General features: G+C 36.3%; 1 protein-coding gene across 3 annotated transcripts in view; it reads right to left on the bottom strand.

Annotated features, from left to right (window-relative positions):
• The window catches only part of slc6a8 (solute carrier family 6 member 8), a 33,076-nt gene extending 16,023 nt beyond the window's left edge, over nucleotides 1-17,053 (bottom strand). For 2 of the 3 annotated variants that reach the window (XM_043247657.1, XM_043247656.1), the window contains exons 1-7: nucleotides 16,067-17,053; nucleotides 7,648-7,779; nucleotides 6,510-6,774; nucleotides 5,940-6,072; nucleotides 1,704-1,838; nucleotides 1,287-1,390; nucleotides 188-312 (exon numbers count right to left, since the gene is read on the bottom strand). In XM_043247657.1, coding sequence (XP_043103592.1) covers nucleotides 188-312; nucleotides 1,287-1,390; nucleotides 1,704-1,838; nucleotides 5,940-6,072; nucleotides 6,510-6,774; nucleotides 7,648-7,779; nucleotides 16,067-16,370 — 1,198 coding nt within the window. In that variant the 5' untranslated portion in view covers nucleotides 16,371-17,053. The remainder of the gene's footprint in view (nucleotides 1-187; nucleotides 313-1,286; nucleotides 1,391-1,703; nucleotides 1,839-5,939; nucleotides 6,073-6,509; nucleotides 6,775-7,647; nucleotides 7,780-16,066) is intronic. The other variant, XM_043247654.1, reaches the window with a different exon arrangement.
• Nucleotides 17,054-24,001: the final 6,948 nt, after the last annotated feature.

Genomic DNA, 24,001 nt, shown 5'->3' on the forward strand with positions numbered 1-24,001 from the left:
CCCCAGGTCAGAAAGGCATTCACTTATGTGCACTAAAAACAAGTCAAAGTGAATTATTAAACACCTGCATTAAGATGCGTGCTGTTTCAGGGCTGGCGGACACATAAATATATGCTTTAGAAATATACATTTGCTTGTCTTACCATCCAAAATAGTACATAATGTGTAAACGACTGTAGACTCTTACCTGATTCAGCCACTTTTGAGATGTCCACACCTTGCTCGGACGCCATGAAACCTAAGATGGAGAAGACCACGAAACCAGCAAAGAAACTGGTGCCGCTATTAATAAGAGCCAGAACAAAAGCGTCCCTGAGAACAGAAGAAAACACAGACATTAACTGTTGTGGCATCTTTATTTAAATTCAGTATATGATCGTGTAACACATAATATATTATAATGTCATATTTCCATTAAAAGACATAACAGTGCCACCTTATTGCATGTTAAATATTGTTGTGCATTATTAAAATTATTGCTACAATACATTGAATCGCTTATCTACTTAAGGTTATACATTATACATTAAAAAAACATAATGCATTCAATTAAATCTTTTTATAATGCACTGCACTCTTAAAATGTCTCAAATTTGTACAAAATAACTACAGTTACAGTAATTTAATACATATGAATTTATTATTAATAAATGATAATAATAAAATGTAAAACAGTTACTTTAAATTGTTATTATTTAATTATTATTTAATGAATAAAATGAATTAATAAAAATAAATAATAAAACAATCAAAAATATTGATTTAGACATTAATTATAATAATTAATAATTAAGAAATTCATTATAGTGATAATATTTACTTCGCACTAAACACACATTTGTAGCGTTTTAAATTTTAAAAATGTGCATTCATTTCACAATTTCACAGTAGCCTATTCGGTTTTGTCTCCTTTTTCTTATTTACATTTTTGTCTAAAATCGCAGAATTTTTTTTATTTACAATTTTAAATTAAATCATTCCTGGTTGTCAGTGCTTGTGTGTATACAACCAGCCAAAGCAAAGAACTGCTGATTCAGTGCATCTGGTTACTAATGTATCCAGGACATTTGAGATGTACTATTAAAGAGAGAGGCCGTTTGCTCTTTGCTAGCCACATCAATCAAATTTAGCTATATAAAAAAAAAAAACAAGGTCAGGACACCGTGATGGCCTAAACTTACTAGACACAACGTCTTTCAAAAAGAAAACACACTGTTTCTAAAAGTACACAAGACGTCATAACAATATTGTGTCCTTGTGTCTCCAAGGCTGTGACGGATGCTTACTTATAGCAGTCATTGTTGAATCGGTTATAGCTGCCGAGGGCCGTGAGGGCTCCGAGGCCGATAGCGTAAGAGAAGAAGATTTGAGTACCAGCATCGATCCAGACCTGAGAGAGACGGAAAGAGTAATGACAGTCAGACAAACAGATCCACCTCGGAAATGATTATCGAGCTCAAAGTGGCTCCAGGTACTCTGGAGAGAGACATAAAAGTCAACTTTAAAAAGTTTGGACGTTCTTAGAAACACTAAACTGAAACGGTTTTAAAGTATTGTGTGTCAGACCTATATGCAGAGAGAGAAAAGTAAATATCGAATTACTTTCACGTTTGTTCATTTGGATAAAAGCGCATGATTTTATCCGAAGTGGGAGAGAGGACTGATGCTCTACACAAAGCTGGGAAGAGAACTGAGGGTCTCACCTGTGCCTCTCCTAGCTTAGACCAGTCAGGTTTGACGTAGTACAGGATCCCGTCGTAAGCTCCAGGAAGAGTGACGCCCCTCACCAGGAGGATGATCAGGACCACATACGGGAACGTGGCAGTGAAATACACAATCTGTCGAAGACAGGCAAGTCAAACGTTTTCATTCCTGCAACTCAACCCTTAAATAAACACCCCGAAATCAGATGAAAATCACTTGCTCGTCAATAGATCCTCTGTGGTGGAGAGCTCAAACTCAACGAAGAGCTACATTTTTGTAAGAATCGAATCCATCATTAAGGTCGCTTTAACTTTAAACGGTTCGTTTTGGCCAAAGTATCTGTCTAGAATCCATAATAACACGTTCATCCATTAAAAACGTCCAACCCTCGCATCAAATACTACTAATGCATTTGCTCAGAAGTGTTTTGGACCGTTTTCGTTTGTAAACCGAGCTTGATCTGTGCGCATTTATCTCCCAGTTTAGACAAGATTCGTTTTATTTTACTCGACAATGCAACGTAACGGAGAGAGGAATCATATTTTAGCCGGACGTTAATATCAATTTAACAATGAATTTGTTTCTTGGAAACAGTTTTGTGCTTCACAAGACATTAACTGATGGACTGGAGTGTTGTGGATTACATTTTTATCAGCTGTTCGGACTCTCATTCTGACGGCACCCATTCACAGCAAGAGGATCCATTGGTGAGCGAGTGATTTCTTGGATGACTGTTTAGGAAATTTAAATTTTTAGGTGAACGATTCCTTTATTATTACTGTTAATATTGCTCATATAGACATTCGGTATTTGAAGTACAAACATTAAACTCCCAGCCGAGACTGAAATCTCAAATCATGTTTGTTAAGCAGAGATGTTACGTTATTTCTCAAAAAGATCAGACTTAGTTAAACACCCCAGCAACGACCTTGCAATGTCCTGGTGACCATTCACAACATATTTTCTTCAGAATATTCAACAGTACGATATTCACCATGGTAATAATAATAATAATAATAAATGTCCTTGTTTGCTAAATAATTTTGGCAGTCATTCATGCGCATTTAAGAGCATTTGCCAGACCGATCAAGCAAAGCCACATATAATCCAGATAGCATAATCTAGTTCAATATTATCAGTAGATTTATATCAGAGAATCTGCCGCGTTGCATTTCTGAAATACATTTTATCTCTCTCGGCACTCAGCAGGGATAGTATTAGTCACATGCTGAGCGTTGTATCATGTGAGTGAAGTTGAGACGCATATATTGCACGTCTCACCGCTTTCTGTTATCAGACCATCACTGTTTTTTTTTTTTTTTTTGCAAGGAGAGGTTTATTGATTCAGCAGCCGAGTCCAAAAGGTCTGAACTTTGAACTCTGATTATACGAGAAGAGATTGTTATCAGAGAGCATTTACATGAGACTTGCTCATTCCAAGCCTTGCTAGTTTATGGACTTGGCTCACACGCCAGGTATGGTCTTACAAGCCTGGCAGCCTTCTGTAATTGCTCCATATAGACACATAAAAGTAGGACAGCCATTCTAGATCAAGCCCATCGCACTAAAAGCACGCCGCTCAGCCACAGATCTTCAATTGTTCCTGCAAACCCCCGTCTCCTAAATTCCCTCGGGAAGACAAGCTCAGCTCAAAAAGTACAAAGCTGCCTGGTTACGACAAAAACACAGTCACGGTTTAGGACGTGCAGTGCATGGTGAGAGCTTTCTGAATTTCCACGTCATTCTGTGACATCTTTGTCTATCCATAGTCCAGAGCTGTATCACCTGAACAATAATGAATGAAAAATGGTCTAATTATCTTTCTACCACGATAGACACTAGTCAATGATTGGTTAAACAAAATATTGGACATATGTAAATAATAAAAATATAATAAAATCATTGCTACAAATATTAATACTGGTGATAAAAATTGTATAAATGGTATAATATTATTCTAAAATAATTATAATAATTTAATCGTATTTGAATATATTAGTATAATAGTATTATACTATTTTATATTATTACTAAATGAAAAGCAAAGCAAAGATGCATTAAATTGATCAAAAGTGCCAGTAAAGAAATATTTTTATTTTCAACTAATGCTGTTTTTTTAACTTTCTAAATAATAAAAATATAATAAAATTTGTCATACAAAAATTATAATTACATAAATAATATAATTATTATAAAATAATTATAATATAAAATTATTTAAATATTAAATATATATTAGTATAATAGTATTATACTATTCTATATTATTAACAAATAAAAAAAATTACATCAACATTGAAGATACTGAAGAAATATTTCTTGAGCACCAAATCGGCATATTACAATATTTTTGTAGGATCATGTCAAACTGGAGAGTAATGATTTATTAATAGACTTAATAGAATTATTTGTCTGATGCATGTCAATTTAAAACAAACACTTCTCTTCTGTAGATCAGATCAGACTTCCATCCATCCCACTTTCAAGTGACTACAAAGACGCAGAAATAAACCTAAACTAAAAATACTGTCAGTAAACAAACTCTGTTCTAATTCCCATGAGGCCTGTGAATCTGGGGTAATCTGCTGCTTAGTATTTCTGCCCCGTAATAATTAATCAGATTCTGAAATAGCCAATTAGCTCACTGTGTATGTGTGTGTGTGTGTGTGTGTGTGTGTGCGTCAGTCGTCTGAATGAGCTTGACTCAACGCTTACTCAGAGTGTCCTTTCCATCAACGAAAAACCATGAAGGAAAAAGACGAGCTGGGAACCAAATGCAAGTTCGAATAACCTACTTTCCACTATTTGCCTTCTTTAGCTGTTTCTTAGAAACATTAAGCCCTGCCTTGAGTGACTTCATTGCAGAAGAAACGCGTTCATAACACAAGGATGATCTTCTACACAGTCATAAGCAGCAGAAATAAAATGAAGTTATTATATTACTAAGGGTACATATGATCCCGCCTCCCGGAGAGAGAGAATGTGGCTGTTGGCTATTTGTACGAGCACCTTATCACGTCCCACTGCAGACACCCGCTCGTGACCGACCAATCTCACAGTGCCGTCCTGACAGGGCACTTTGTAATATTTCCCGCCACACCCACATTGCAAATAATGTTGCTATGGCTACCCTTCTGCTTCACTCCTGCTCGACTGTGACAAAGCAGCAGTGGGCGGAGCTATGCGAATCAAGGTTACACAAGAAAGTCACATTGCACTTGAGGGAAATGCGATATGATGCAGTCTTTGGCAAACGCATTTTTATGAATTCATGTGCAAGATTACGTAAGTACATGCGAAATGACTTGCAGAATGACTGTTGAAGCTTCAAAATGAGATAAAAAAGCTGGATTCAACTGGCTATTTCTGTTAGAAATTGCTGAAATTACTGGGAGCATATACTTTATGTTTCATAGTGAGACTGTTCCTCACATGAAAGCTGTCATCAGCTGTGATTCTCATCATCTCTGTCCTCTCTCACATGTACTGTTTGAAAGTCCAACTCATTCAGTGAACTGATTAAATGAACGGATTCAAAACATAGGCATTTGAATTCATTTATGAAAAAAATACTAATAGAAATGATTATTTTACACGTTTGCATAAACCAGCATTCTAGTTTTTAGTTGCATTTGGAGTAAATCTGTCTTAAAACTACAAAGTTGAAGCTGTCACTATTTTTTGTTTATTTCTTTCATTGTATCTGTGCCTAAAAAAAAATAAGGTTTAAATTCTGTAAGTTCTATATTTATATTAAATTCTATATTTAGCAATCTGTTTTTGAAGTCTCTTATGTGCACTAAAGTTGCATTTATTTATTTATTTTTTTTACAAAGTAAATATTTGAACATATTTTAAATTATTTATTCCTCTGAAGCCAAGTTGCATTTTCAGCATCATTACTCCAGTCTTGAGTGTCACATTATGTTCGAATATGCTGATTTTCTGCTACAATTTATTTAAATTTAATGCATCCTTTCTGAATAAAACATACATTTATTTTGCATTAAAAACCTCCTTTCAGCTTTTGCAAGAGTAGCTTTACTGTAGTTTAACTAGTGTCCAGTTGCTTCCCCGGTCAATACAGCTATTATGTAACCGAGCTTAAGTTGTAGCGCAGGTATTTCTCTGGTGTCCATGTGACTGTGTGCTGCTTTACCCGTCTTCACCTTAAACAGGGTTCACACATGTAATGAGAAGTGCTAAAGAAAGAAAGCAAGCAAGCGGGTCCTCACCTTTCCTGTTGACTTCACCCCCTTCCACACGCAGAAGTAAACCATCACCCACACGGCCATAAGACAAAGCATTAGCTCCCAGTTTATAGAGCCTGGCTGATCCAGCCCATTAGAGATGCTCAGAACCTTGTTCCTGAGAAGCAGAGTGACATTCATGAATGAAACACTGTATAGTTTTTATTTTAATCTACAAGCTATAGATTAAGTAGACTATAGCTGTCACTCAGGGCATTAAAATAACCCATGAGCCGATTTCAACGATCAATACGCGATCTGAGATTTCCCTTCGAAAACACCATACACATTAAAGTTCGTACAGGCAGCACCACCCCCAAACGAAAGGCCACACGTTTCTAACAGACTGCAAATTATGTCTGTTGATGCCTACTGATGTCTGTTGTGGGATTAATAAAAGTTAACGACAAAGACTGTTTTCTTAAACGCATTCATTCTTAGAGAGTTGTTACGTACCACCCACTCCTCTTACGTAAATGTGGGTGGTGAAAGGCATTTCAAATATTGTTTGTTTGTGTAAGAAATTAACGGCGCAAAAAAAAAGCAATCACTCACTCCCAGAATTCAATGATAGGGGAACGCCTGTCTGCAAGCTCTTCGCATGTCAGGTTTCCGAATGTGGCGTTTCCGATGGTGCCGTTGTGGCAGTCGTCGTGGCGGAAGATCTCGATGCAGTTTTCGGTGTTCCACGGGTTGTCGCAGGTGGACCAGGGAAGCGTGGAGTTGAAGGACTTTATCAAGTAGTAGAAACCCCAGGCAAGTACCATGATGTAGTACGTGTTACAGAAGAACACAATAACCATGGAGGCATAGCCAAGTCCTAAATCAGAGCAGTAAAAGACAACTGAAAATAAAGGCCTTCAGGTGTGGAGCATCTCTTATATAACGTGCTGATGAATCATGCATTAAGGCACTAAACAGAGTCAAGTTTGATTTCATGTTGTCTTTGAGCTACAGAACGAAGCAAGGAAATACTAAAGGGCATTCACTGAAGTTATATACTGTCCTAATATTTGTACACTTTAAAATACATTTGCATATCTATCTATCTATCTATATTTATTCAATTATTAATGATATCGTTTTAAAAATCTAATTTCATATAATATAAAATTTGTGGTAGGTAATAGTTTTAAAAGAACACATTTTGTGGCTTAATTCTGATATAAACCATTTAATTAAAATAAAATTCATTAGAGTATACAAACATTTAAAAAAGTTAATTACAATATCTGAATGCATTAATTTATAATATAATATATCATATAATTACTGATGTCAAATGAATAATAGCTATTAACTGCATTCCAAAAATAAAAGTTTTAGTTTACATAATATATGTGTGCGTACCATTGGTATTTATTATGTATATTTAAGTACACATACATGCATCTATATATTTCATGTCTACACATTTTAAAATATTTATACATAATATTAATTATATTCATATAAAAATATATATGTAAATGTTTTATATATATGTGTGTGTGCATTTATATATACATAAATATACACAGCATACATTATGAAAGCAAAAACTTTTAACCATTTGATAACGTATTATTTTGTTATATTAAGAGTGGTTATATTATCATAATTATACCTAAAAATGTAGAATTCAATAGTTTAAGGCACAACCTAAAAACGCGTTACAGCATAAAAAGTAAATGCATAAAAACAAAGAGCAAACCTTTAAAAAGAGGTGCAATGTTCCACACATTGATGCTTCCAGCTTTCATAAACTGACCCAGCGCAATCTCCAGGAAGAATATCGGAATGCCTCCCAGAAATATGAACAACACATAGGGAATGAGGAACACTCCTGTGAAACACAGCAATAGAGAAAGAGAGGGCGAGATTAAAGACCATGTTCACGACCCAGGTTAAGTGTGCTGCATTTCTAAACAAAAAGAGTTGCATTTTGATGAAAGCTTAGGAATAGCTGTTGGATTGAGACGCACTGACTCCATTTTAAAGGTCAAACACGTAATATAATTTCAAAAGAATTGCATTCTCCATTCATTCCGAGGCAAAGGGTCTCATAAAGTACCAATAAAACAGCAACTAGAAACATGGCGGTTAACCCCAAAAAACGCTGAATGTTGCATTTTACACATCCTGACACCAGTTCATTTTAACTGAGGAATTGTCACGACGCTTTCCCATGCCGGCTCTGTCATTTAGGATTGGACTGCCGCTGGCCGCATTAGCATTCATCATACGGTCTGTGAGCAGCACACCGACGCGTCGGCAGCAATAAAGCTTGGCTCGACTGATCTGAGATTGACAGCCACAGTAGCGGCTTACAGAGGGGGTTGGTCGCCGGTGTGAAGCAGATTATCCACCGAATACCGTGCTCAATGAAAGTCTTGCTGATGTCACCTGCCACTCACGGGCGAGGTGGACGGTGGCGGCGCGTGACGGAAAGAGAGCTACAATGGAGGGGAGGGGGGGTACGCCGTTATTCAAAGCGACGCGCTTACGTAACGCTAGCTCCGCAGGCTAGCCGCTACAGCCAGTTTAAAACTAGCACGGTCTGAGAAAACGCGACCGAGACAACCCCCGCTGCCAATTTAGAAACGTTGATATGAATCGAGCGGTTTGTTTGGGAGCGCTGCCCGGTGTCCATTCAGAAAACAACAGCTTTTGTTGGACTCGTGACTCAGAAAGGAGCCTTTTGGTGAGCTGCCTACAGAAGGAAGCGGCGAACACAATGTGCTGCACTGACCGGCAAACACACGCAGATACTAAACCGTGAGGCTATTGCTCTGAAAATATGCGTCTGTGGGCTCGTGTCGGGCTGATTTGCGAACCAAAAAGGATGCCACAGCAATGCCCCGCGAGCGGATGATGCATGAGAATGTGACTGCGGGTCAATGCGAGAACAAGCGTGACTCACACACACACACACACACACACACACACACACACACACACACACACACACACACACACACACACACACACACACACGGTCTCGCGCGTACTGCAGTGGCTGACGTCGTAAGCGTGGAGCACTTGACTCTGTATCAGCGGGTGCTCATTATAGACTTTCAGAAAAGTCTTTCTCTTCCAGGGCGTAAGAACTGGTGCTTCATTGCTAACGGTGTCTACTTCGAGAAGTAAAAAAAGGACAGATGTTGCGATTTACATCTCCGCAGAAATGCAATACCAACACGTTAGCGTTTTCATCCGGAAAATGCCATTTTAAGCGTGAACTAGAACAACCATTTCTACCTGGGCTTAGAAAGAGTCTCTTCTGCTCACCAATGCTGCCTTTCTTTGATTAAAAACGCAGTAAGAAAAACCAATAACATTGGTTTATTTTACGTTAAAACGTAATTGACGCAAAGCATCGTCACTGCGGTCTTCGGAGTCACGTGATCCTTCAGAAGTCTTTCTGATATGCCGCGCGAGAAATTATTATCAGTGTTAAAAACAGTCGTGCTGCTTAATATTTGCGGAATCCATAATACAGAGATTTGCGTTTTAGGATTATGTGATGAATAATACGTTAAACGTGAGGGGAAAAAGCTGTGCGCTCAGTTAAACAACAAACAAATTCGAGCAATGCATATCAATAAAATGCGTTTTATGATGCATTGATCATAACGTGAACGCTAGCAGCTCTTGGCAATACTTATACCATAAAAATAACAATATCCAGATATATTTCTGTATAACGACTGTTGCCCATAGCAACGCTATACATGTGACTGCCTACTTATGTTTCCAACTGTGCTGTTTAGTCTTTAGCCTCATAGTAGCTATTCATGTCCATTTATTTATTTGCCAAGTAGCCACATAATTCTGCATAACATGAGTTTATTTTGTGATAATGACTGCGCGTTATCCCATTAACATTTTCCAGCTGGCCACTAGACAGCCACCTCAGGTGTGGTGAGAATATGCTAAGCTTTCTATTCTGGATGGGCTAAAAACCGATCTCCTGAACTCAGTTTGACGAAAGTGCAGCGTGAATCCCAGCTGAGCGCTTCGCGTTATCCTCTAAAGCACAAACAAAAAATGCTTTCAGTTAAAACACAGGCAGAACTGACTTTGTTCTCGGGTGACGAGGGGAGGCTATAAATACAGATTCCCACACCTCCCCCTTACACAACAGATGGATATGGATGCTCTGTCAACACATATGGCTCGGTCTGTTCAGAAGCCAATGACATTGTTTTCATGCATTACTAGGTGAAAATTAACTTGTCTCCAGCATCAGTATTTTCTGCACTAGTTAGGACTGCATGCACTCTACAGATATGAAAAGTTTTTTTTTTTTAAATAACATATTCAGAAGTCACGTTTGGACAAAGTAAATAGACTACTGACTTATTTTTATTCATTTTTTAAAATGTTATTCATTTCATAACATTTCTGTGAACTCTAATCCGTACATATTTATAGATCTGATCATTTAATCTAATGTTATTCTTTTTTTTCATGAAGCATGGCATGTGAATCAGGAAACTGAAAACAAGCGAGGTGTGGCTTGTTAGGGAAAACATGAAATGTTTTGCACGTTTTGAGGTATTAATCATGTCCACACTTACGTTCTGTAAGTTTTAGTCTCGGTTTTTCTACTTCTTTACAAAAAATTTTCACTACCGCTGTTTTTTTATTTCAGTCTAGCAGACTATTAGTCTTCCAAAGCAACAATTACTGTACAAATGACACAAAGATAAACTTACAGAGAATATGAACATATAATAGATGAATCCTGAAGCAGCCACAGTTAGGCCCCAGTCAGAAAAAGGGGATTAAAAGATTAACAGACGCTCTTCTTAATCGCCCGTCCACGTGGAGCGAGGAACTGATGTCAGTCAGGCAAGATGCCAACATGTCCTGCTGTGCTGGCATCACTGGCCTTCTCATGCCTTCCCATTGACAACCAGACACATTAAACGGGGCTCATTTTAAAATGGAATAGGGAAATTTTAAACTAATCCATTTTGTAGGCTTTTTAATGGTGGAAATTAAATGTAGTCAAAGTCTGACGATATTGACGTGCATCGTGAGTAGTTTTATTGGATAAAAAGATTTGCAAACTAAAATGAAATATAAACAAAATCATTTATAATATATATTTTTACTTGGTTTTACTTTTTATATTTTTAAATATAAATAAATAATTATATATATATATATATATATATTTAAATAAAATTCCCCACATATAAATATAGGGAAAAGATCATTTTTAACATAATATATACTTAGAATTAACTCATATGGGGCTTTCTATATTAGCTATATATTTTTTTATTATTACATTAAAAAAAAAAAAATATATATATATATATATATATATATATATATATATATATATATATATATATATATATATATATATATATATATATATATATATATATATATATATATATATATATATATATATATATATTATTCTTCAGTCTGCTTTGTTCAAGTGCTGAATCACAATAACAATAGCAGATTGTTATTAAAAGTGTGACAGTGCTAATACTCGAGCATGATGAGATTTCAGCACAGCTGTGATACTGTACTGCAGATCCAGCACTCAAGGACAGGTAGAGGGCTTTACTGCAGAGATCATAAATCTAGTGACTATGTGGCCACCATTCTGTTCAGCTTGGCCTCTCTTAACTCTGATGCACCGCTACAGAATGCTGCAAAAACAGCCAGTAACCTGGCAACAGAAAGTCTGGAGCGTTTCTGCGTCTCACAGTGCATACTGTATATGTGTTAGCGTCAATCCCAGCAACTCAATGAAAGATCTGTGACCTCAGATAGCACTAAACTGAACGCAGAGCTGTATAAGGAAACGGATAATGCGACCGTGAAGTCTTACAATAACGGCAGAGTGTCACGTGCTCTGAATTCGCGAAGAGTAAGAAATAGTACATGCTGAAGTTTAAGCCTAGGTTTAGGGGTTAGTTCAAATCTCCAGGCTTAAATATGAGGAATAGTTTCAGTGATTGTTACCAAAGCGAGTGCCACAGATTAACACAACGGGGGTCTCTTAACTTTAATTGGTTCACATTAAGAACTTTAGACTGTTTTAATAGAATCTGAGTTCTCTAAGGGGTATTAGGGAAATTAGCAAATCTACAGGTGTGGAGAAATCTCTTGTGAGGTCTATAGGAAATCCATTAGCTCGCGATTCACGAGTGGTTTGGCTAGGAACAAATTAGAAACATTGCATCAAAACTGCAAAGTCTCCAGATACAAACAACTCGAGTGAGAGGAATGCAGAGAAACATCCTCCTTTAGCAATTACGTGCGATATATTAAATAAACAGGTCACACGGCAATAGAAACGCCCCATTTAGTGACCCTGTCACTACTTTGTGTTTTTGTGAGCTAAAACTATTAAAAATCATTTTTAGCTGAAATGAAAGCACTAGATAGAAAACGAACTTTAAAAGCGATTTAAAAAATGGAAATGTTGCCTTGGCAACTATCTTAAATTTAAGTACTACTACTCATAAAACTGAAATGGAAATAAAAATAAATGAAAGCTAAATAGAAATAAAACAAATGAACAAAAACACATAATAAAGTAACTAAAATGTGGTTTCAAAAGGGAAAAGACATTTTAAAATAAAGGCTGATTCAAAATAATTAACACTGTAATAGTATACTAATATTAAAAAAACTTAAAAATTTTTTTGATATTTTATAAATTTATATTATATAAAATATTATATTAATATTTTTGAAAAAGCTTTTACTTTCATAGCTATTGTCCTTCCAGTGAGACAGGTTTTTAAAGACATGAGCGCGAGTAAATAGTTTCATTATTTTTAGGTTAACTGCTCCTTTTAAGACAAAACCCACCTGTACACGACCAAAAGATTCCACGGGTTTAAATTTGGCCTGGCTAAAGTTGTCTTCTAAGAATGCGGGAAGCAAATATCACAAGTATCTCACAGACTCGACCTGTGAACGTCGTAAAAGTCAAGAATGTGTGACAGGAACCATATTTACTCTCCTTCGGCCAGCAGGACCCTTTTGGTCTCTGACAGGCCTGACTTGATTTGGGCGAAACATTTCGGGAGCCTATCAGTATCGCACACAAAGACGCCACGTCGAGTTTGGCGACCTGCTGCGGTTCTGTTACCTTAGAGCTGCTTGTTGGGGGTAAAGTAACTATTTGAGCAAGAAGAGCTCCGAGAGTCAGTCAGTTCTCAATGGACACTCATTGCATCTCATCTTTCTTGTGCTGGCACATCTTATTTGAATCGCTTATTGTTTTCGGGGGGGAACCGATGGTCTTCGTGAAATGTTCCCAGCGGTCGGTTTCCACGACCTTTCCCCTTTACCACGGGTGGTTGAGACTTTAGATCCAAAACACACCGACATCTTCTCTATCTAAATAACCAGAGGAGAACGTAATCAAGTTATCCGTCAAGACAGAAAGGAATCGCAACCCAAGTGCTAACACAACATTGATCAAGTCTTGACATTTCCCTCAAAAGACAAACCCTGCTTTTGGAGGGTCATCACGATCGCGGTTACGGTTCACACATTCAGCGTAACTTTATACATCTTGGCAAGATGTTTTTTTAGTCTATAACTGAATAAGGCGGGAAAACAATATTGGAAGTTTCCCAAAGACAGTGGGAGACGTCCAAAAAGTGGGATAATTGTTGGCGAATTATTGTTTTTGAAAAAAGACTATTGCGCCCACGAGGCTGCGTTTATTCGATTAAAAATACGGTAATATTGTGAAATTTTATTACAATTTAAATAGAAGAGTTTTCGATTTGAACATTTTTTTCAAATGTAATATGAAAGCTGAATTTAATACCTCTTTTAACCTTTTTTAATCATCGTTTGATTTGCTGCTTAAGGTGTTGTGAAACCTGTGATACACTGCACGATTATTAAGATAAAAAAAAAAAATTAAATTAAAATTTCCTATTATTTAAAAATGTTCTATTATTTAAAATGATATTTATGCATAGTATATGCATTTATGTATATGTATATATTACCTAATTATATATTATTAAATATTTAAATTTATATTCTTTCATTTCTAAAATCATACTTACAATATAACGGTTTTCGCTAATTTGTGATCAAATAAATGCAATCTTGGCAAGCGGACGAGACTTTAAGAAATCTTAATTATTCCAAGCTTTTGGCTGGCGGTGGAAGATCTAGAGACGATTCTGCTATTACATAAATAATTATATAAAGCGAATTCCACATGTGTGCTCTACTCTAATGCAGTCTGGATAATCATCAACTATTTCACGTTTTATATAACATACATTCTATCGCGTCGCCATTCATCAAGACAAAAAATAGATAAATAAATAAATCACACTAGCACACTTCTCTGCTGATAACGTATATGGCCATTCATTCACCGAGTGCTGGACATCATCCAGGGCGCCGGGGACACGGGGAGACGACTTCGTCATTCAGGCAAACACAATGGCCCCCTTTCTAACGGGGTCCTAAAGTGTTACGCAGACTTCTCATTCTATAGCCACCAGAAGATGACTCATAGAGCAAAAGAGAGAGAATCAATTGATGATGAAAGATGCATTCTGACTACTAATGCCACGCGTATCCGTCACAAGACAACGTCATTGTCCCAAAACCTAATGAGATGACTACTAAAGACAGCATTTCAGGCACATTAAACTTAAAATAGGCAAAGCTAAAATAACTGCACTCATTAGTATTATTTGCATGTGATTATATTTGTTTCATTTTTTACAAACTTTCCTTTCTTCAAAAGCATTGAATTTTCCAATAAAGCTATTTTTGTGAGGGCATGTGTGACCTCTAATGGTTGAGTGGAAATGTGACCTTGTGCGCTTTCTCGCATTGCATTCAGCGCAATGAGGCTCGAACTAGGCTTTCGCGTATTCTATATGGAGTCATTTCTCCTTCGTTATCAATTATTAGCTGCATTTGATTCTCTGAAACACAAGTGCACAAAGGGCAATGTACAATGTCAGTGTAAAGAAGCAGACGAGTGCTGATTTAAGACACACCCCCCCTGGAAAAAAAAACCCCAAAGAACTGGATCATCTTACAAACCTGTGATCCTGCACGTACAATATGCACTTCTAATGTCCATAAACAATGTCACGGGACATTATTAACAAATGTATGGTGTTTAACAGGTCGTTAATGCCTATTTAAATAGAGTTTAATTCACTCACTGTATAAATCACACATTGGCCACTTGTTTATACTTAATTGATACTTGCACATCATTTTATTAGAAAACAAAAAGATGAAACTCAGTGGCGTCTGATTAATAACGCTAAAGCTTTTCTCAGTACAAGTGCAATTCTGTGTACGGTTTATATATTGCTTTAGCATTAAAAACCAGCTAATCACCTTTAAAACCAAGACTTTGCTTGAAATGTGTTTGAAATGATTCTCACTTGATTTGTTGCTTTGTTTTGTCACTAACGCAATAACATTATCTTTACCTAATCGTTGTTACAGATCAATGGCATCAAAACAGCCCCTATTACATCATGGGGATATTTAACAGGAACTATTTTGAGGTATTATTTGCATGTGCAATTTCTGCAGAAGGACTGAGCAACACACGACAATTTCAAACGAATGCTACTTATATTAGTGCTGTCAAACAATTGATAGCAGCAAAAATAACAGCTGTTTTCACATAATATATGCGTATGTTGAGTATACGTATGTATATACAGATACACATGCATGCTTATATTTAGGAAAAATATGTATGTTATGTTCATATATATATATATATATATATATATATATATATATATATATATATATACACACACACACACACACAGTACTCAGACATGCATTAAACAGAAATGATCTTCAAATAATGATCTTTTGAGAACATTAAATATATAAAATTGTATGCTTCTTAAGAGTCCAAACTATGTGTTAATGATATGAACAACAACGCACCCGTCAACAAAAGATATGCTTGGTAAAGGCAATGAATGAATGAATGAATGAATGAATGAGTCAGTTCTGAGACACAGGAGGTGTCCTCCACCGTGCAGTGACGTCACGGGGAGTGCGGGGGAGGGGGGGACATCTGAAGGGATCTGAATGTGCTGCAGAGAGCCGTCAAGGCGTCTTACCTCCACCATTTTTGTAGCACAGGTACGGGAAGCGCCAGACGTTCCCCAGCCCCACGGCGAAGCCCACGCAGGACATGATGAAGTCCATCTGTCTGGTCCACGTCTCTCGCTCGGGGAAGCCCTGCTGCTTCTTCTCCGCCGCCGCCGCCGACATGGCTCCGGTGGCGGCCGATATGGGCCCGCCGTTCAGGGTCCCATTGACGCCTTGATGCGCGTTTCCATTGGGAATGAGATGGCCCTTCTTCTCCTCCACCAGGACCGTGTTCAGGGCGCAGCAGTCTGCGTCCAGAGAGGATTTCTCCATCTCTCGTGTAAACAAAGCAATCGAACCTCCTCAAAAGACTCGAGAAGGGCTTAAATCAGCAGTCAAAAATAAATATTTGATCTCTTATTGTTCTCGGATGAAGTCAGTTTCTTTTATTCACACCAAAATGTCCCTTTTGTTCCTCTTCAGGCGCGCAGGATCTGGTCCTTTATCCTTTTACTTAATAAAACCAGCGGTGTTAATTTTTAAGAATGTATTTTCCCGTTTCTCCTCAATGTCAAACGGTTACAAGGGATGGCAGTTTGATTCTCTCGGCGAAATTGGCAACGGTATTATTGGTTCGTTTTTTTTTTTATCAAAAAGCGCGTTTGGAAAAGAAATAATAGATCATAAAAGAAAAAGACACCGATTTGAAACAGCACCTTCAAAAACAATCCACGAAACACTTAAAGGTGAGTCTGAAGAATCGCATGGGCACTTGAATCTCTCAGAGAGAAGGCGACTGAGGAGACGGCAAAACCAAAGCGGCCCTTTACGCGCGCTGATCAGATGAATGTAATGGAATTACATTCACGAATTGATCGCCTAAATCTCTTCAGACCATCGTTCTCGTCGGTATTTAACGCACAGAACGCATAAATGAGACGCGAGTCGATGTCTACGGGAGCTGCGGCTGCTGCTGCTGTCGCTCTGCGCGCGCGGACGGACTGTGTGATGCGTCCGCGTGAAGCCGCTCGGCGTTTTAACGGGCTCGGCAACGTCATTTGGAGCTCAGCCCTCCCCCTTCTGCCCCGCTTAAGGAAAACAGGGAATGGAACGCTCACGTACGCTGCGCACTACATACTGTATACTGCGTACTACGCAGCAAGTGCGATTCTAGACCACCGGTCCGGCTCCGCGCGAGACCAGACGCGGAGGATTTTACCACAGCTAGAATGCGCTATGCAGTTCATTGCAGTCCGATTGCATTGCGGGGGAAAAAAAAAAAAAACATAAATCGGCATAAATGAACGCCGGTAAAACAGACTGTGGTGTATAAATACATACGTTTTCTAACATACGCGCGTGTGTGTATTATTAGTAAATAAATAATAAAAAATAAGTGTTTCTTTCGATTTTGAGGTGAAATATGTCCGGATCAAATCGAAAGAAAACTATCCCCAAACAAATAGATGCTATATTTATTTTACATACAGATATACAATATATGCATAAAGATATCTGAATGCATATTCATGTAATAAATGTCCATATACACACACATACACACTATATATATATATATATATATATATATATATATATATATATATATATATATATATATATATATATATAGTCACATGTATTTATGTGTGTGTGTGTGTGTATATATATATATATATATATATATATATATATATATATATATATATATATACACACACATATACATATATATATACACATACACACACACACACATATATATATATATATATATATATATATATATATATATATATATATATATATATATATATATATATATATATACACACACACATACATATGTGTGACTATGTATATTAGTAAATTAAAAAATAATAATGTTTAAAATAGATTTTCTCGTTTGCTTTTGAGGTGAAACATTTTTAACAATGAGAACCACACATTAATTTAAAAAATAAAATAAAATAACAACAACAACATTAATAATAAATGAAAAAAGTGGCTTAGGTTAATCAGATAACAAATAAAAAAAAAAAACCCAAAAAACAATAAGATTTTGGGGGACGGAAGCTAAAGATCATTAAAAAGGGCAAAGAAAATGTGCAATTATGTATAAATACAAAGCTTTTTAAACGTTGCTTTTCTCAAACATATTTATCCATAAACATGTAATAACATTTCTTTAAAAAAAAACACTAATATAACTCTAATATAAATATAACTTAATTTAAATAACATGTTTTTTAATTAATTTTTTTTTGTCAGTTATTTCGAGACCAGAAACACTAGCAGTAGAAGTGGGAGAGATGTGGGGCACGTGTGAATGCTGGAGGTGTATAAGGTATGCAGTAAACATACCCACAGGTTATGAAGTGCCCTGAGGTCTTTTAGTCATCAAGCGCGTGCATCGCTTTTTTGCATTACAAAATACATAAACCTCCCTCTGACCACAGGAGATGCTGTTGTTCCTGTCTGGAAAATTACAAACACACATGAGGCACTGCTGAGGATTTTCCATCGATTTGGAACCACTCTACCAAGTGCTGAACTAGAACTAAAAACACATTTATAAACAGAATCGGAATTACATTTAATGCGCACAGACTGCTAAACATCAATCAATAAGTTTTGATCCTTTTACCACGGTGACTGGTTACTAGCTGTTGCTGCTATACAGGAAAGCTATAGTCATTGCGATCGGCAATCAGACACCGTCTAAATGAGATCCATGTTATTTTATGGTGGATTGACCGAATTAACGATACCTACTAAATTAGTACGGAAATTTTTGCAAAGGCCAATTCAGTCAGCAGCAGGTAGTTCGCCTGTGTTGTTTGCCCTAAAGCTGTAAAAAGTGGGAACAGTTTGTCGTTGTGGGAATCACACAGAGGCCGGGTTTGCCCGATAATAACCCCCCCCCTCCAATTTTTTTTATTTGGCCAGATTTCAAGGTTCTCGAAACCCAAATTCTTAGAAAACCACACATGTGTACATGAGAAGCGCTCATAGCTTCGGTGAGTCACGCTATAAAAATCTCTGGATCATATCGACCCTAAAACTGTTGCAGATTACAGTGGGATGGTCTTCTAACCGTGGCTGTTCGAGGAACCCTGCCGTGTTTCAAGGAAACCCCACATCTTATCTCTACGGCGAGTGAGTCGCGTTCACAGGGGACCGCAACTCACTATCCTGTTTTTTTTTCCCTTCATAACCGAGCCGGCAGCCTGGCCCCCCGGGGCATATGAGCGATAGGGGAACGTGCAACTTTCGTGTTTGTATTCACTACGTTACGGATTTAACCCAGCGTGAAGCAACCTGCGAGATATTGTGCTTTCGTGACATCTCTAAGTCAATAGCTCAAACTAGCCCGTTCGAGGAAATTTGTGGATGTGAACAGCCTGCGGCGACATATCGTCTAAAGTTTCTCAACAACATCCGTTTTAATTGCTTCAATGTCATTTTCGCTCGATGCGATGTGTCATCGTCACAGTGAGCAAAACAAACAACAAAAAAAAAAGGTGTAACGGTGCAATGTAACTTTAAGTCAGTGAATTCAAGAAATGAAGAAGTGAAATAAAGAAGCCCTGGTCATCTGTATAATTGACACTTTTACTATTGATTCATGGGTCAGGGCGAAACACAAGCCCCGTAAGTTAAAATTAGACAGAATTGATCTCGGTAACCTTCAAAATACCTTCTTCCTGACAAGTTATCATATATGTCATTGTATTTTTAAATATGTTTTAGGCAGTTGATTTATTTGGCCAAGATACTTGAGTGCATTAACTAACTGTACACTAACTGTGTTCTTTAATGTATTGTCTGAGCGTTTAATAATTTCAGAAAAACTGATTAAAGGAACTGTATTTTCTGTGGGTTTTCTGGACTTAAAAAGCAGGCACACATTTAAATATGACCGTCAATCATAACGCTCTGCATAGTCCTCGTCGCATATTTACCTGTTTATTTAATATTTTGCTTAATTTCAGCTAAAAATAAGAGTAGTACTCTCAACACATTCCAGCATGGTTAAATATATTTTACAACAGAAGCATTTAACTATACACATGGCGCACACACACACACACACACACACACACACACAGTCATCCAAAAGTTTGATTTCAGTAAGAATGTAGCTTTTTTTTTGCCCATGAATCATCAAGACCGCATTTATTTGATAAAATATTTTTCTAAAAATTTATATTACAATTTAAAATATACATTTTCATTTGAATACATAGTAAAATATACTTTTCGTGGCAGCAAAGTTGACATTTTCATCAGCCCTTTCTGCAGTTTTCAGCGTCACATGATCCCACAGAAACTAATAACTATTTAAATTTCAGTTTTCATATTCAGCGCTCATGCAGTGAATTGAAAAAAAGATAAGTCTAATAGCAATTTTTACTCAGCAGTTCTTAGTAAATTTGCGACTATTAAAACATTAAAGTAGAAAAACTAAAATGGTATTTTCTTTAAAACATATTCCAATAATCGTCGTCTTATTTGCAACTTAAAAGTTTTTTTTTTTTTACCGCAAAAATGATCTTTTCACCAGGCCGCCTTCGAAAACAGGTTCAACTTCTGATTCTGCAAAACGCATCAGAAGAAACTGGGCTTAACATTCACGCAAAAGCAATCGTTTCAATTTGATTAAAGTTCCTTCTGCGTGGCAAAACATATGGCCTGCACATTTGAGCCCTCATAAGACAGAAAAAAGAAGTCTTTCTTAAAGCCGAACGGTGTAAGCAAACCTGATTTGGGGCCTTCAGGCACGGGCCAACGCTACTACGATTGCACTTTCACATTTCTATCGATCTAAGTTTAGTTTAGAATAGACCCCGTGACTTCAAGAGCAGCTGCCTTGCAAAGGTTATGGCCCTTTTTTTTATAGCGCCTTAGAAATAGCAGCTGCGAGGAGTCATAACCCGAGCATGACTATCACCCCCACACCCTTCTACCAGCTCAGACTTTGACACACTTGCTGATTAAACAGTGTAGAATATGATGAGACTGCTGGAATAATGATCAATCGACTCAACACTGACAGATGTTTTACCTTAGGTTTGGGGTCAGTATTTCTTTTTCTGAAAGAGATTAATATTTTTTTTTAATCAGCATGGACACGTTAACAGCGGCGGTGAAGACATTTACTGTATATTTTTTTTTACAAAAGATTCCCTTTTTGTTTGTTTTTTTAAATTTCTAAACATTCCATTCATTTAAATGATAAAAATGGACTGGGTTAATGATTCTGAAAACTCGGCTTTGCTTCAAAGAAATAAATTATATTTTAAAATACATTACAATGAAAACGAGTTAATTTGAACTGTAATAGTATTTCACAATATTGTAGTTTTTAACTGTATTTTATTGTATTTTACTGTAAAATTATAATTAAATAAAATAAATTATTTAATTGTAGTGTTTATGGAATGATAACCATATTGGTCCCCGTAATATAAAATAAACAAGTACACACACACACACACACACACACAGGTACGCACACGCACACACACACACAGGTACGCACATGCGCGCGCACACACACACACACACACACACACACACACACACAAAACATTTTTGGATCAGTACAATTTTTAATGTCTTTTAGCTCATGAGTCATAAAGACTGCATTTATTTGATCAGAAATACAGAAAAAAAAAAACAATATTGCGAAATATGACAACTCGAAATAATTTTTATTCGGATGTACTTTAAAATATGCTTTAGTTTGCATCACGGAAAATACTTTAAAATAGAGTTCTAATAATATTACTTTACTATATTACACTTCTAACTGTATTTTATTAATAATAAAGCAGTCTTGGTGAGCGTAAGACACGCCTTTCAGAATAATTAATATTACAGACCCTGAAAGTTTAAATTGTAGTGTATATGGAACGACAACCATATTGGAGGACTTCTCCGTGTGACCAACTCTCAGGTCACGTCTGGGAAACCGCGTCACAACATGCCAGACGCACAAAAATAGTGTCAGCGTACAATTCTCATATTCATAAAGACCTTTAGACAATGTGGGTCAAAGTTAAGAAAGTTCATCAAAGCACATCAGGCGTATTATATTTACTCCCGTTCAAGTCATTTGTGTAAAAGGGGTCATCTCGTTTTGCAACCGCAGCCCGTGGAACGCTTTATTGGCTGTAGTTCACCGTGTCGCTTTATAAAAAGTAAACAGGTAGGGGTACAACTTGCTTCTATTTAGGTCACAAGTTTAGTATGCCACAGATAAGAACTGGCACAAAAATCAATACGAGCATTCACAGCCGTACCGTCCCGCCCTGAACAGCACACAGAGGCTCGATTATCCAGCAGCGGAAGATGCTGTTTACTAGCAGACTTTCACAGCAACAACTTTTCACTTCTCTTATAAGTTTCGATCTGACCTTTCTGTAATTGCATTTCCTGTAAATAGCGTCTCCTGCCATAAACTGGACTAATATTAGTTTTTCTTGTCGCGTTAAGCGTTTTCTCTATCAGCGGCCCGGCGATAAACGACACTGTTTGCTAACCGGATTCTCTTCAATTGAATCTGAAGCGTATTGATTTTCTATCCGACTAAAAAAAGCAAAATAGAAAAAAAAAAAGAACACTCGCCCTGTCTGCCATTGGTCAGACAAACATATCTGTTGATATGCTGCATGGCTTTGTTTGGTCATCTAGCATTCTCACAGGGTGATTGTCAGGCCGTATATGTATGTGTTTGCACATGTTTTGAGGGTGACTGTGAAGAAAGTTGGTCTGGCCGAGGACAGAAAACCACCAGCAGATGCAGAATTTGGAATAACGTGAGATCCTGTAACAGAGGAGCTATTCTTTATTGCCAGTTACATTACTTTTTCCAGTTTTCTGAGAGCTGAAGACTTTCACAGTATGTGAAATCATTTATTAGGGTAATGTTATTATTACCAGAATATAATAGAGACTTAAGAGTGAAATTTTTGACCCAAAACCAGAAGTGTCATAAGCAGCAAATCAGCGTATTATTATTATTATGATTATGATTATTATTATTATTATGATTTATGGAAGATCTTTTTTTAATTTTTGTTACATTTGAACCAATTGATAGATTTTAGAGCATTAAAAACAGTTTTGACTGTAAGTACATGAATGTTATTCTGTTATTTAAGACTATATAGACTACTAGATATTTATAAAAAAAAAAATTTAATAGTGATCATTAAACCCAATAAACCAAGTAATAATAATAATAATAATAATAATAATATAAGCCAATAAAAACCAATTAAGCCAAAAAAACATGTAATTATTTTATATATATATATATATATATATATATATATATATATATATATATATATATATATATATATATATATGAATTATTACTTTTTTCGATTTTTTATATATATACACACACACACACATACATACATATATGTATATACATATATATATATATATATATATATATACATATATATATATATATATATGTATATACATATATGTATATACATATACATATATACATATATATATATATATATATATATATATATATATATATATATATATATATATATATATATATATATATATATTTTTTGGCTTAATTATTTTGTTTTAATATAAATATTTTTTTCCATTATTTGAATTTATTTTTTATTATATATTATTTATTAATGTTCCATGTAACAGGCTCTTGAGAGCATCAAAAGTTCAAAAGCATATTTGTAGAGTGACTGGCAGGAATAATGAACATCTTGTTCAGTATCTCGCAAGACTAAAACATTTCAGATGCCAGAGCTGCTGCTTCCTGTAAACTCTGGACATAACGTAAGTGACGTTGCTTAAATACGGTCAAACTTACAGTAAAAGAATTAGGACACAACAAGCATCAACAACTAAAGATTTAAGCGTGTGTGACATTAAAGCAGGCCGTATAATAGGAAACAGGGTTT

The sequence above is a fragment of the Puntigrus tetrazona genome, chromosome 8 (genome assembly GCF_018831695.1).
Source record: "Puntigrus tetrazona isolate hp1 chromosome 8, ASM1883169v1, whole genome shotgun sequence".
Taxonomy (NCBI): domain Eukaryota; kingdom Metazoa; phylum Chordata; class Actinopteri; order Cypriniformes; family Cyprinidae; genus Puntigrus; species Puntigrus tetrazona.